We start from the raw sequence: 16157 nt of genomic DNA on the forward strand, positions 1-16157 counted from the left end.
AATTCTGTTCCTGCTGGCAGTCTCTTTGAGACTGCTGCAGCAGCCTGCTTTAGAAGCAAGCCATGCGGTCACCATGGTCCCAGTGCGATTGGAGCTGGAGAGGCCACAAGCTGCTCCTTCCAGGACATCTGCTTTGGCCCAAGCTTTCAAAACGTATTTTCCACAATTCAGAGTTCAGCCAAAAGTAGCAAGCCTACTTTCACTCTAATTTCAGATCCATAGATGGAAGGAGAGAGATAATAAATTTTAATAGTATTGATGGATTTTAAAGCATCAAAAAAATTTTTAAAGGCCATTTCCCTTTGAAATGTCCATTGGAGTGGAGTATGGATCCCTATAATCCATTCTGACTAAAGAAAACTCTTAACTGGAGAATAGGAAGCTAACTTACTTATTAGGAAGGGAAATGTATAAATAAATAAATAAATAATGATGGTTTGTACAGTCCCCATGGGCTATCATACATGGTTGTTCCCAAAGACTATGTGCACCTAAGCACAAACTCTGGTAAGTCTAGGAGTATGACTCTCAATGCAGATTGTGTGTCTGTTGTTCAAGGATACACCATTTAGGTACAAAAAGGACAATTACTAGAAAAATACCCAATAGGTTGACAAACTGACCACAGAAATTATGCATGAATTAATTGCAATGTGCATTGCTAAAGGTATTGATTGTACCTGTGAGATCATAAATCGTCTAGGGATTAGTAGCTTCAGCTTTTCACCCACATTTTAAAAAAAATTAAACATTCCCTCCTCCATCTCCTTCCATACACAGTAGTGACAGGCTATGCATTCAAACATTATTCTGACTTTTGCATTCAGAAGTCACAGAAGGCTCTCTTCAGCCTTTTGTGGTTTGAATGCATACACCATGACATCAAATGTAGACAAGTATATATGAACTTGTAATAATCCCACCCTTGTAAAGAGTTTCTCCAATGTTCACAACTTACACTTGTTTCTGTGACATCAGTCTCTGCTGGAACACCAGGCCCAAACTCCTCATTAGTGGGATTGGTTGGCTTCTCTTCATACTCTTTATATTCATAAAAATCATATTCGCCTAAATCTCCATCTACCACACCTTCAGTTTCACTGTGGTCTATTCCTCGGTTTCCATAATCTGTCTCCTCAGTTTTTTTATTCTCTGAGTTATACTCCTCTCCTGTTACGTATTCTTCAGTAAATACTTCTTCAACAGGAATTTGCTATTCACATAATCAGCAAAGGTTTGGGGAACAGGATGAATATGTGGATTACTGTTAGTAAAGCAAAGCATTCAGAAGATTTGAAAATAATGGTTGGTGAAATACACAATATTATTACAGCACAGTATCTTTTAATTCTGAAAAACTGGGGAATCAGTGTTTCAGGGGTATTAAAAGATTACAGAATGCATGTACATATATGCATATATTAACACTTTCATAAATGTACTTTTTCTGCATTTCTAATGGCAATCAAACTGTTACAAATAACTTGGAAAACAATTAAGTGCGGCAATACAATGATTTGAGGATTAATATAGGTTTAAATTACTATCAGATTTTAATTTTGCTGATATATGACAAACACAACTATGTTGTGCCAATTGGAATAGAGAGTAAAGCATGAAAAGATTTAATTATTCATCAGTGTATCCTGTGTATTTGTAGCACTGAATTTTTTTCCAAGTCAGGTTTGATCTCTTTAGCAAAGAAAGAGTAGTTTGCATTGGTCTTTCATGTAACTTTCATGAAGGATAAAGATTCCAGAGGTTAAAAAGGTTAAAAACTACCTGTCTTAAGATGTAAATATACACGTGTCTATCTGTGTATAGTTAGATGAAACCAAACATTCAGGTTTTAAACCTCAGCATTTCTAACATTGTTTTTTAAGCTACATACACCTGAGTTACCAATTTTAGAGGGGAAATTTTTGTTGTGACAAAATGAAATACATGTTTTGGAAGGAAAATAGCCTACTGTAAATATGTTTTGAATGGACCTGTGTGAACAATAAATGGAAGCCTTACAAAAACCATGAGGTGAATGATGGGAAAGTATGATGTAAGAGAGAACTCCGCATCATCCAAATGCCAAATGCCATATGATTTCAACAAAAGGGGCAGCAGTGAGACAAGCTTTTGTTCAAGTTTCAGGATGGCCTCCAGATTTAGTAACACTTAGAATAGCGACACTGAAATCAATAGGTATCAGTACTTTGATATCAATGGGAAATTATTCCTATTAAATATATAATCAAATCCTATTGATTTAAACAAGCTTCCACACAAAAAGAAATATACTATTACTCCACTGGTATAATATGGAATATGTTTGAACTACATCTTTAACAAGAGAACTCCATTTTGTCCATCCCTTACTTAACATGCCTAAAATTATATTTTAATAGTAATAATAATGTGTTCAGGTTTGTGAAAGCACTAATTTTAATGCAGTGTTTTTATTACATAGTTGAAATCTGTAATTACAAGAGAGGCTGTAAAATAAATATGCCTTCAGTGTAATGCAAACCCTTTGGAAATCACGGCTTAAAAATTAATTTCAACATGTCAATATTTAAAAAGCAAAACACCCGCATTCATAAATGAACATAAAATTGTTCAGATTTAAGCACTAGGAAACAGTAGTTTTTAATACACATTTCATGATCAAGAGAAAGATGCATTTGAGATTCCCAAATGCATCTTTCAAATGCAATTTTATTCTGTACAGTAGGGGATTGAGACAGAAACATCCCAATTCACTACAAGAGATGAGCACATGAAAGCAGAATTTGTGTATAGATTCCCATAGTGGATTGGGAATCATGTGCAGAGATCAGGTGTGAACGGACACATGTCTGAATGCTCTCTCTTATTATGTTGCACATCCAGATGTAACTGATGCATGAATTTTAGTAATCCCCATTCACTTTATGGTATGAATGGGGTGCATGTTACCATTCACATTACAATGTAGCATCCTGCCCATTATCTGGAACAAAGTGTACATTGCTGTACAAGACTATCTACACTGGGGATTTGGGGTTTACAGAGTATATATTTAAAAGCGATACTAGATGGCTAGGCTATGCAGTATCAAATTAAAGACTACATTGCAACAGAGCTGATTGTGACTGTTCTCTGTCTCCAGTCACTATCCAGACACTACATTATGTGACCTTAATTAAGGGAGATCACTGAGACCTTACTCTTTTCCCTGCCAACAGTCACTGAAAGTAAACATTATTTACATTCCCTCATCACACAGAAACCACAAACATATGCATAATGTAATGAGATATTTGAGCTGCACCTAGCTAATAATAATATTGGATGGAATATCCTAGAATACACAAAAAAGGGTTTGATTGATTGTTTATTTCTTTTTTGTAGTCTCTTGTTCTTCAAATTGCAGATCTCAGAAATAGGACACAGAACGGTTTTAACTGCACAGACTTTAAAAAAATAACATAAATTGAGCTCAGCGCATCTACATTGTAGTGCAGTTTGGCACCAATTTAACTGCCATAGCTCCATCCTACAGACACCTAGGGTTTGTAGATTTGTGAAGTACCAACACTCTCTGGCAAAGAAGATTGAAGGCCATTTAAAATTACAAATCCCAAGATTCCATAGGATGGAGCAACAGCACTTAAAATGGTGTCGAAATATATAATTTCTACAGTGTAGATGCACCCAAAGATTTGGTAATATTGATCATTCTTGTATAAAGTCTTTGAAATAACCCTGCCTTTGAAATAACCCTGCCTTTCTTCCATTGCTCATTACCTCATTTGGTCCTGTGGTTTGACTGGGAGATGCAGTCTGGTAGTGTTCAGAGGTTCCATAATCAGTTTCAGCCACACTGTATTCATGATATTCATCAACAATGTTGGCCTGATTGAAAAGAGAAAGCATGAGGTTACCCACAGCAGGCAAAGGCAAACATCCAGAAGGAATGTCCATTTAATTGGGTTATTCATGTATTCATCTACTAGGGGTTAGAGCTACTTATTTCTCATCATCATCAGAGATCTTCCAGGCTTGGTCTAGGAAAGATCTTGATCGTTTTGTGGCTACTTTTACCCCTAGTTTGCCTTTTGCAGCAGCTTGATAGTTTTTCTTCTTCTTGGATGAGTGTGTTTCAGTTTTTTTGAATGTGAACTTTTGGGGGTTGCTCTTTGAGTTAGCGGCCACTGTCCTCTTCTTCTTTGGGGCTTTGTTCTTTTTCTGGAAAAAGTGGTGAAAGATGGAATGGGAAACATAAACAAGTGAAAGGAAATAGCAGCAAGGCATGAAAGGAAGCAGAGTACAGAAGAGCCAAAAATAATAATAAAAAGTTAAAATAAAGAAATGTATTGCTGTCCCATCTTCTAGCCTGCCGCTGTGGGATTAAAAAGTGTTTTATGGACAAACAGGAAAGGAGGGAGGACGAAAAACATGGAAAACATGATTAACATAAGACACCACAGGACAAAACTGCATGACAGATGAGAGGGACTTCAGACAACAAGCAGACCACATGCTGTTACCTCAGTCTGGGCTACTGTCTCCTCGTATAGTGGGGGTCCCTCGGTTACAGTGTCAAGGTCTTTATAATCTCTATAATCTGGATCCCCATAGTCATAGTCATACTCGATTAAATCGTCCGTTGTGTACTAAATTGCAAAGGGAAAAATATCAGGCATTGCTGTGTTAGTAGCAGGAAACTATATTAGCAGTCGTGGAAAGCTCTTTCTTAACTTTTACTCAACATAAGAAAAAGTTAAGAGAATGAAAGCATTCACTATATTAGTAACATTTCCTTACTTTCTTTTTTCTTTCAAATTTTTATAAACAGAAGTGTAACCAAAAAAGGGGGCCAGACAAAGTGTATATTTCACGGGGAGAAGGAAAATTGATATACTTTGAATGAGGGTTGTTTTTAAAAAATACAGCTTGCAATTAGCAGATGTTTTGTTTATTGGTTACTATATTTAACACCTGTTATATGCAACATGCATTAAAATGCTTCATCTATCTTTCCTTAATGTTACCAATTAGCCAACAAGTTTTGTTAATTGAATTTGAAGGCATATTGTAGAAAGAAATCAGTTCTTCCCTCTTTCATTTTATTTTATTGATTTCCCCATTTAACAAGGATAAATAAAATAATGCTAGGCATACAAAACAACAGAACAACGACCTGTGTGCAAAGTTCTACCAATTTATCAACATATTTAAAACAGAATACTAGCCACAAAGTGTGCACTGCTAACATACCAACATGGATCATGGACATGTTAATCTGATTAAAGCAGTGCAAAATTTAAATGTGACTAAGGCCATGTCTACACAGACTAAATTCCACTTCCTCTGCTCCCAGTGACCTGGTGAGGAGTCCTAATGATGCAGGGCCCAAACCCCAGCTCTGGTGCAAACTGTTGGAATGGCGTCTAGCAAGGCCAGAACCAAACCTGTCATACCTTAGCATCTTTTTTAAAATTACCTTTTCCTCTTGCTTTTCTTGAACCCTCTAGAGCAACAACGGACAGCTGTTTACAACATGTCCCACTGTCCCACTCGCCGCTGTTCCTTGTCCCCTCTGAGGTCAGAATGAGGTGCCAAACCATGTGATTGATGCTCAGTGCCAGTGTTACCAATTTCCAGGATTTTCCCCAGAAATTGGGGATTTTAAAACTTTTCATTTCATTTTTGTGTTTGCCAAATTTCTGGGGAGATTCTGAGAAATTCAGCCTTCAGGGAAATTCAACCTTCCCACCCAAAAAACCCAGCCAAAAATATCTTCCCACCCCCAAAAAACTTCCCAACATACCTCCCATCCCGGAAGTCCCATCCCCTTTACCTTCCCATAGTGCCTTGGGGGGGAATTGGCACTGGGGAATTGGGGGGGGGGGCATTCCGGGAAGCCAATAAGGGTTTTCCTTCAAGGGTGATTGGCAACACTGCTCAGTTCCTCGATTTCAGCCTCTGAGAGAGTGACCTGAGCTGCTGCCTCTGGAGGGTAGCACAGCGGGATGAACATGCAAACAGCTTCCTGCCATCACTCCAGAGTTCCAGGTAACAGGGGGATGTCAGGACAGCTCTAACACCAGAATACTCCAAGCTGCTCCTGGAGTATTCTGGCCTGTGCAAACACCAGCTATTGGTATGTTTATTTTCCATCCCCAGATAACATTTAAAAATTTGGCCTATGAATTTGTAAAGTGAATTGGGAGAAAAGCACTTCTGAACGCAAGCATGACATTCTACTTTACATCATTCCACACATAATAAACCCTCTTCTACTAGCACATCAAGGTAGTACTCTCTCATAGACAAGAGTAGAAAATGGCTCTAAATAGTGGTATGGAATCGAGGAGGGGGATGAACAGTGTTATAGTAGCATAACGTCAGGTAAGTCATGTAGGAGAAAAACATAGCAGATCGCTGTTTTTCTTCTTCTTCATGGAAGCTGAATATTTCATGTGGCTAGACTTCCAGGCCAAATCCTAAATCTAATTGTTAATCTCAGCTATTGCAATGGACTCAATAACTATTGATTTATAATTTAGTTATTAGTCTATAGATCCAATTTAGTTGAGACTAATAATTACATTTAACCTCCATATATATTTAGCAATATCATGTCATGATGTGGGAAACAGCAATCATGGAATAGATAAAACTGTCAGTTTTGCATTCTACCTGATTACACACTTACACTTACACTTACACACACACACACACACACACACCTGTCATTTCTTTCTACCAGATTTATCAATACATTTGTGACTTTTAGAAAGCTCTTATCAAAAACAAAACAAAAAAGGAACCAAATGAATTTCTCATCCATTTCTAAAATTGACTCCAACTGCATCCCTCCTTTAACTGTTTTTTGTATTGTATTACAATTTTACTGTACACCGCTATGATCATCGCGGAATAGCGGTCTATAAATAAAACTTATTTATTATTATTATTATTATTATTATTATTATTATTATTATTATACTGTGATTTTTCTAATCATGGAACCAGCTCACCCAATCTTTCATGTCATGAATTAAACTAACTGTTCGTGTGAACTGACCTCTCATGCAGAAAACTGCATAGACATTTGATCTGGAATGTTGACTGCAAAAACGTTTGCATCAGCTTATGGACACCCACCTCTTTCTATGCACTGCGTAGAATGATTTACAATTTTATGTTGTGATTAATTACTTCCAAGGTTTCTACACCCAATTGAGTCATCCATACTTAGTAATAATTGAAGGTAATGCAAAAGCTGTCAGTCAGTGATAATGAACTGAAAATTCAAGGATATAAAACAGGTGTATGAAATATGTAACCCAAAAGACCACAGCCTTATTTTGCATGAACCTTATTCCATTTTAAAAACTCTACTGATTTTTGACTCCAGCTATACTAATGTTTAATTCTGCCATTGCTACTTTTGGAATGTGAACTTCAACACTTTCTCCAGTTCTGCAAAATTCCCTGTTAGTTCTGAAACCATGACATGAACTTATGGGTAATAGGATTTCCACATAAGAGAATTCATGGCCCAATAGTTACTTTTAACCAGAGTAAACCCACTGAATAAAGTTACATATTTGAACTACAGTTCCCATGTAGGATTCTGGGAGTTGTAATCCAAAAACATAATGTTTCCCCAGCTCTGCTTAAATATATTGCTTTAGCATTTCTTGCTTTTTTAAAAATTTGATGCAATAACTATATGCAAACATTCTCACTTAAAAACAAGGAAACAAAAAATAAACCCTAACCTTTCAATAATAATAAATCTTGCATTGATCAACATATTGTTATTAAAAGAAAATACTGCCCCCCTTTTTTTACTAAACCTTATTATAAAACTTTTTATTTAATAATTAAATAAAGAGAGATACTCAAAAGAGAGATACTGAAGGCACAATTTTAAACAGTTCCACTGAGAAAGAAAAACAGGAGGTGTCTCAAGAAACCAGGATGGATGACTAAGGAACTTTCAACTGAGCTGAGTTTGAAACGGAACATGTATAAGAAATGGAAAAAGGGGGAAATCACAAAAAAGGAATTCAAAGAAATAGCAGGCATGTGTAGGGGTAAAGTCAGAAAAGCTAAAGCGCAGAATGAACTAGAGAGGTTAAGAACAACAAAAAGGGCTTTTTTGGATATGTCCGCAGCAAAAGGAAGAAGAAGGAAACGGTAGGGCCAGTGCGTGGGGAAGATGGCAAAATGCTAACAGAAGACAGAGAAAAGGCAGAATTACTCAACACCTTCTTTGCCTCAGTCTTCTCAGAAAAGGCAAAGGGTGCTCAACCTGAGGATAATGGAGCAGAGGACAGAATAGGGGAATTTCAGCACAGAATAAGTAAAGAGATAGTAGAGGAACACCTTATTAATCTAAATGAATTTAAGTCTCCGGGACCAGATGAACTCCATCCAAGGGTATTAAAAGAACTGGCAAATGTAATATCGGAGCCATTGGCAATAATCTTTGAAAACTCCTGGAAAACAGGAGAGATCCCAGCAGACTGGCGGAGGGCAAACGTTGTCCCCATCTTCAAAAAGGGGAAAAAAGAGGATCCCAACAATTATCGTCCAGTTAGTCTGACATCAGTACTAGGAAAGATTCTGGAGCAGATCATTAAACAGAGAGTCTGTGAACATCTAGAAGGCAATGCCATAATCACAAAAAGTCAACATGGGTTTCAGAGAAACAAGTCATGCCAGACAAACCTAATCTCTTTCTTTGATAAAATTACCAGCTTGGTAGATGAAGGGAATGCTGTGGATATAGTATATCTTGATTTCACTAAGGCCTTTGACAAGGTTTTCCATGACATTCTTGCAAACAAGCTTGTAAAATGTGGGCTAGACAAAGGAACTGTTACATGGATCTGTAATTGGTTGACCGGCCGAACCCAAAGGGTGCTCAACAATGGCTCCTTTTCATCCTGGAGAGAAGTGACCAGTGGGGTCCCATAGGGCTCTGTCCTGGGCCCAGTGCTATTCAACATCTTTATCAATGACCTGAATGACAGAATTGGGAGCATACTTATCAAATTTGCAGATGACACCAAGTTGGGGGGAGTGGCTAATGCCCCAGAGGACAAGATCAAGATTCAAAATGACCTGAATAGACTGGAAAGCTGGGCCAAAGCTAACAAAATGAAATTCAACACAGAGAAATGTAAGGTATTGCACTTAGGGCGGAAAAATAAAATGCACAGATATAGGATGGGTGACACCTGGCTGAATGAAACTACGTGTGAAAGGGATCTAGGAGTCCAAGTAGACCACAAGTTGAACATGAGTGAACAGTGTGATGCGGCAGCTAAAAAGGCCAATGCTATTTTAGGCTGCATCAACAGAAGTATAGTGTCTAGATCAAGAGAAGTCATAGTGCCACTGTATTCTGCTTTGGTCAGGCCCCACCTAGAATATTGTGTCCAGTTCTGGGCGCCACAATTCAGAAAGGACATTGAGAAACTGGAGCGTGTCCAAAGGAGGGCGACAAAAATGGTGAAGGGTCTGCAAACCATGCCCCATGAGGAACGACTTAGGGAGCTGGGGATGTTTAGCCTGGAGAAAAGAAGGTTAAGAGGTGAAATGATAGCCCTGTTTAAATATTTGAAAGGATGTCATATTGAAGAGGGAGCAATCTTGTTTTCTGCTGCTCCAGAGAACAGGACCCGGAACAATGGATGCAAGCTGCAGGAAAAGAGATTCCACCTGAACATTAGGAGGAACTTCCTGACAGTAAGGGCTGTTCGACAGTGGAATGCACTCCCTCGGAGGGTGATAGAGTCTCCTTCCTTGGAGGTCTTTAAACAGAGGCTGGATGGCCATCTGTCAGGGATGCTTTGATTTGGATTTCCTGCATGGCAGGGGGTTGGACTGGATCAGGGCCCTAGTGGTCTCTTCCAACTCTACGATTCTATGATTCTATGATTCTATGAAATACAATGTAAGAAAAGATTTATGTGTGGTAAATTATTATGAATATTGGCAGAACCTGCCACATTAAAAAAAACATAACACTCAGAGTGGTATTCAGTTTTATTGTGAACCTTATTAAGTATCAAGATGTTTTTATTAACATTCTGTGGTGAACATCTTTTCAACCTTATGAAAAGAGAAACAAACTGTAATAAAAGACCAATTATCTAGAAAATATTGGTATGCACACACACACTAAAGGAATGTCACAAGAAAGACAAAAGGGAGGGTTAGGCCCACCATTGGTCTTGTCCATTAATATCTACAGGTTCATCTAATTCTGAGGAGACTTTTAGGGTTCAGATACAGTTCGTGCAAGATAGCATAGCCTCACTTATTCCTCCCTATCCCTTTTGAATGTAGAATGCACTCTAAATAGAAAACATGCAGTGTCCGCATGCATGAGTGATGGGTCAGCCCACTCTCTTCACTTTCACTGGGAATTATAATTATGATATTCAAATCACCATGTGGACTACATACTGCACCACAGGAAGCCCAAATCCTTATCATAAGATTCCTCTTAGGCACTACTTCTTTCTCCCTTTCTTCCACAAAATGTCCTGTGCACTGCAACCACTATTGGGGTTCATTGCAGAGTCTGCAAAAGTCTGGAGTCTCATAAATCATAGAAGCTACACATTTCAGTAATTTTAGGTGCTTTAAAATGTATCAACAAGGGAAGATAAAAGCATTGCAGCTCTACCTCTCTCCAATTACACTCCTCTCCTGTACAAGAAGGGCAGATAACCTCTGCTGACCATGGATACTCTCTATGGGAGATGGAATCCTGCATTTTCTGGGTTTCTACTCACTGTACAACTTTCAAGCATAGAAGAGGCTCTCCACTTCTGACTCATTCACACCTGCACCTAAGAAGCTGACACAACTGGAGATAGAGGAAGAAGGGATCATAGAATCATAGAATCGTAGAGTTGGAAGAGACCACAAGGGTCATCCAGTCCAAACCCATGCCATGGAGGAAATCCCAATCAAAGCATACCCGACAGATGGCCATCCAGCTTCTGCTTAAAGACCTCCAAAGAAGGAGACTCCACTACCCTCCGAGGGAGTGTGTTCCACTGTCGAACAGCCCTTCCTGTCAGGCAGTTCCTCCTAATGTTGAGGTGAATCTCTTTTCCTGCAGCTTGCATCCATTGCTCCGGGTCCTGTTCTCTGGAGCTGCAGAAAACAAGCTTACTCCTTCTTCAATATGACATCCCTTCAAATAGGGATATCGTATCACCTCTTAACCTTCTTTTTTCCAGGCTAAACATTCCCAGCTCCCTAAGTCGTTCCTCATAGGACATGATTTCCAGACCCTTCACCATTTTAGTCTCCCTCCTTTGGACACACTCCAGTTTCTCAATGTCCTTTTTGAATTGTGGTGCCCAGAACTGGACATAATATTCCAAGTAGGGCCTGACCAAAGCAGAATAATATTCCTCCTCACATACTGATACAATATGCTTTGAGAATACTTGAACAGAGCATTGCTATTTTTACATCCTGGCTGCTGCTGGGCATATACATATAAATGTCCTGCAAACCATAACCATTGAGAAGCTATGTAACATGGACTTCCAGTTGACAACAGTGGTATGGCGACACATCTCTAGAGAGGTCTCTGGAGGATGCGGGAACATGTGGCCAAACCCCAGAATTGCAATTAAAATAAAGGAAAATATATAAGAAATGGTCTATCCTCCCCTTGCAAAAAGGGGGGGAATTGAGGGCTCGCAAGGGGTTCCTAATGCTTGATGATCAGTACAGAACAAGACGGGAAAAGAAAGCTGACCAGTCATCCAATGCCAGAGGCAAGGTGAGGGAGCAGTGAAAACACTGCATGGTTTGAAGCCAAGACTGGAGGTGAGGCACAAGTACCACCACCAGCTAAACAAATGAGAAGCTGTATTCCAATATTTTCTGAGTTTCCTAGTAGGTTACTTTCTACTTTGAGATAAACTCAAGGGGATAGCAGGAATCTTATCAATACAGGGATCTCTCAGGGCAGGAGCTCAGAAGCCATTAGCAGCAGGGTCAGTGGGGTGGTGAGTCTGTTCTAAGTCTTAATACAAGCTTGAAAGAAGCTACACAAGTTGCTGAATCTTTACTGAATATCTCCTTTAAAATTCTGACTAAAACCCAGAACAAATTGACTGCCCCACTGACATTGAAGCAACCAGTTGCCACTGAAAAAACCTCCTACCATTTGGATGGGAGTGGCCTGTGGAACTTTCCTATATCTACTTGCAGTCTCCCTCCTGCACTGCATTTAGTGTTTTAAAAAGACAATGAAATCCCTTTGAAAGCCTAAGTGCCATGGAGAGGCCATTGTAAGTAGAGTGCTACTGGAGTACTTTGTGCTTAATAGCCACACACCATGCATAAATTCAACTGGTGCTGCTTTCTGTACTGTGTAGAAAACAATGAGGAGACACATATGTTTATCACACTCTGAGGAACAGGAACAGAACGGAAGAGAATGGAATGGGGGGATTGTGTTATCACATGAGAGAATGCCACCAATGCTGCTGGGAGTCCCCAATCCATTCTCCACCCATTCCACATCAGCCAATTTTGAAGAACGGTTCAAAATCATCCTTCAAAATTGGCTGCCATGGAACGGTGGGGAACAGATTGGGGACTCAGGGAAGCATCCATGGCATTCTCCCATGCAATAACACACACACACCGTTCCGTTCCCTTCCATTCTGTTCCTGTTCTCCAAGTGCCATGTGATAAACCTCACACTTCTGCCTAATGGAATCTCTACCTGTGCAGTCCCAGCACACTGTATAAGATACAGGTAACAATACAGAATTATATCATGACACTTGTGAAAAGCATAGAAACATGGCTAAGAAAAATGGGCAAGTGAGCAGTACCTGGCATACTGCTATCACACAATAAAGGTTGAGACTCTGCATTTGTAAAATGGTAACGATCACAGTGTCAGTGAAAGTGGTGGTAACTGCTCTGAACACAGCAGCCATCAGAGGCCTGGCAAAGATCCATGCAGAATTACCTCCTTTTTATGGGTCTGAGGACAGGCCATTAAAACTGCATAGGTCTATGGGCATTAACAAAACTGCCCAAAACTTGTCAAAAGCCATCCAGATGGCAACTAAAACTGCACTAAGTTCAGGAGCTAGCAACCTCAAACCAAATCAGAAAATATCTTTCTCAACTCTTCAGTGGTAAGTATGCAAAGAAGACATGGCAGCATTTCCCTGAAGGTGTTTTTTATTATTATTATAAAAGTGCAACTTTTAGAAATTTTTCTCTTCTCTGTCGCTGCCTCTGTGAAAGCTCTATTGATAGAGAACAAATAGGTTGTGTCTGCAAAGGAATGTAACACCTCAGTGTCTGTCTCCTCTTGCAAGTCAGCCAAGGAGGCTCAATTGCAGGCATTCATGTGCTTCTTTGGGCAAACAAACAAGAAATGAATGAAAATTTGTCACTGACGAAAACTTCATTGAATTTAATACAATCATTTTATGATGGAAGGTGAGGCCAGAAAGCATTTAAAAGGTAGATAGATAACACTCCAATGGTTGGATTAGCATATTCTAAATTATCCACAGTTATACGATTTTTCTTCTGAGAGAATCAGACTACTATTGGCCCAGTTTTTTTATAACTCTGTCTGCTGTGTGTTGGAATGGGGGAAAGAGAAAAGCCTAGGCCTCAAGGACTCATTTTTTAGGGCTTTTTTTTTAAAAAAAATGCATGGATGGATACAAAGTGAGACTCCTTAAGACAAGGTTTAATTTTTAGAATTAGTCCCTTCCAGTGCTTCTGTAGATGATGTGTCAGGAAGCGAGTCACTAACAATTGTAGCCTGGTATATAAGAATCAGGTGATAACACTGACTTACATCATGGTGCTTCACAAACAAAATGAGCCACCAATTCAAACACAACCAGGCAGACAGAAGAAAATGTTCTCAGTAAGAGTGAACATCCTTTTCATGTAAAAGAACTCAGGTTCAACCACTGGCATCCTCAGACAGGGTCAGGGGAAGACCAAGTCTAAAACTCTAGAAAACTGTTGCCAGCCAGTGTAGCTGATTACATTGAGCTAGTTGACCCAATGGTTGGACATGCTATAAGGCTATAAGTTATAAGCTTATATGCTATAAGCTGATCAGGGAGTGTGATAAAATGTTAGGCCTTCTCTGTGACCAAAAATGGGTGGGGAAGCACTTAGCGGGCCACACTATTTGGCTCATGAGTAAGGGAAGGACTCGGTTATTGGAATGTAGCCTGTTCAGTGGGTCATATAATGTACAAACTATTTATGTCATATAGCACTTTGAGCTTCCAGAAACTGCATACAAAACCATATTGTATTGTCCATTAGCCCAGTATGCTCAGAGCAATTCTCCAGGGATACAGCAGCTTCCCATGGTCTCAGGCACAAGTTTTTCCTGTCAGCTGTAGATACCAGGGATTAGAATCTGGAATCCTTTGCATGCAAAACACATACTGTACCACTGGTACTGTACTCAGATTGGCAGTTACTCAGCATTTAAACAGTACTGCATACAAGCTTAATCATATTTCTACTTACAATGATAGGATCTGTCTGACAGCAGAATTAGTGACTGCTATGGACTCTGCCAATCTTGTGGCTAATAAAATTGCTAAGGGCAGGTTAGAAAAAGTTCTTTGGAGACCACAAAACAAACAGAAACATTGACTGAATCAAAAAAATCAGTGCCAAGTATGTTAGAAATAAAAAAAAACACAGTGAGTAAATTGATATTTATGGTAAGCACTGCCAGAGGCACAGTTTGAATAGCTAGTCATTCATGAATGAGAACCAGCAAAAGGCACATATAAAAAGTAAGGATATTTAGAATGCTGCCTTGCATCATACACAATGAACTGGAAAATATTTTAGCTCTTCTAGGAAGTTGCCTCTGACATTTCAACAAAGTTTAAGGTCACTTAAAAAAAAAAAGCCAGCTGCATTTGGGTTATTCATTGTATTCACAGGACCGAAATACATAGCCCATGTGAAATGTGGCTGCAATTTTCCTTCTTATGTTATCCTAAATTTTTGGAGAGTCAGTTTGGTAACAGAGAAAGCTTTCAGTAGACTGGTATAATGTCAAGGCTATCACACTTGAAGAGATGACCAATGTGGCCCAATGGCCTAATGAAAGATTTGGGAGCACCCTAGATGCTTCCACATTACTAAAGCTCCCAAAAAAAAAAAAAATGTGCTTGATCATTTCCTAAGAAGACCATCTCATCTAACAGCAAGATCTAAGTAGAATGAATAAATAAGTTTCAAAAGAAATTATGCCTAAAACTACCCCACGCCATTTAAAAAAAATTAAAATAGGTTTAGTCTTTCAAATATGTGTGACAAGCCCAGGACTCTTTCATACTTCACAATGATAAAGCTATGATTCCACTTTAACTGTCACAGAAATATCCTATGGAAACATGGGATGTATAGTTGAGGGAGGTGTCTTTAGAATGCTCAGCTAGAAAGGTCCTGTGCCTCACCAAACTACAAACTCCAGGATTCCACTAGATACAGCCATAAAGGTTGAAGTGGAATCATAGCGATATAACTGTGGGCCTGAACAGACAGGCCAAAATAAAGCTGCTTCGTGTGATTTTGGAGGTATGCGGTTTAAATGACAAACACATCTTAAGAGGCCAGAAGCTGCGCCAACACTGTGCTCTAGTCCTTAGGACTGGAGCATGACTTTGGCGTAGCTTCCAGCCTCTTAGAACGCATGCATCATTTAAACAGCATACCTCCAAAGTGACCCGAAGCAGCTTTATTTTGGCCAGTCTGTTTGGGCCCTGTATATTGCAAAAAAGATCCCAGACATTGTTTGAGCTTTTTTCTTGCCAGGACAGCAGTGATTTGGGACCTCCTTTCCCCTTAAATCTTTGAACGTCTAGGACACAATCATTCAAAGGAACACAAGTGTAACAAAAAGGCAGATTCCAAGACCCTTACTGTGGTAAAATCTTGAGTAGGTCAACCAAAAGAAGTGGGACCAAAAAAACCTCTCTGCAAGCTTTCAAAACCCCAAGTTTCTTCAGCAGGCAAAGATGTTGGGAACAAGAAAGGCAAGTAGGGAAATAATGATTTTAGATAATATTGCCTGTATGTTATATTGGTATATTATGAGACAGTGGGTG

The 16157-nt window shown here is 39.2% G+C and overlaps 1 protein-coding gene across 1 annotated transcript in view; it reads right to left on the bottom strand.

Annotated features, from left to right (window-relative positions):
- The window catches only part of COL11A1 (collagen type XI alpha 1 chain), a gene marked incomplete at its 5' end in the record, with an annotated part of 325199 nt that overhangs the window by 206311 nt on the left and 102731 nt on the right, over positions 1 to 16157 (bottom strand). The window contains 3 exons of the mRNA XM_042464341.1: positions 959 to 1213; positions 3781 to 3888; positions 4524 to 4649. Coding sequence (XP_042320275.1) covers positions 959 to 1213; positions 3781 to 3888; positions 4524 to 4649 — 489 coding nt within the window. The remainder of the gene's footprint in view (positions 1 to 958; positions 1214 to 3780; positions 3889 to 4523; positions 4650 to 16157) is intronic.

Source organism: Sceloporus undulatus, chromosome 4, assembly GCF_019175285.1.
Source record: "Sceloporus undulatus isolate JIND9_A2432 ecotype Alabama chromosome 4, SceUnd_v1.1, whole genome shotgun sequence".
Taxonomy (NCBI): Eukaryota; Metazoa; Chordata; class Lepidosauria; order Squamata; family Phrynosomatidae; genus Sceloporus; species Sceloporus undulatus.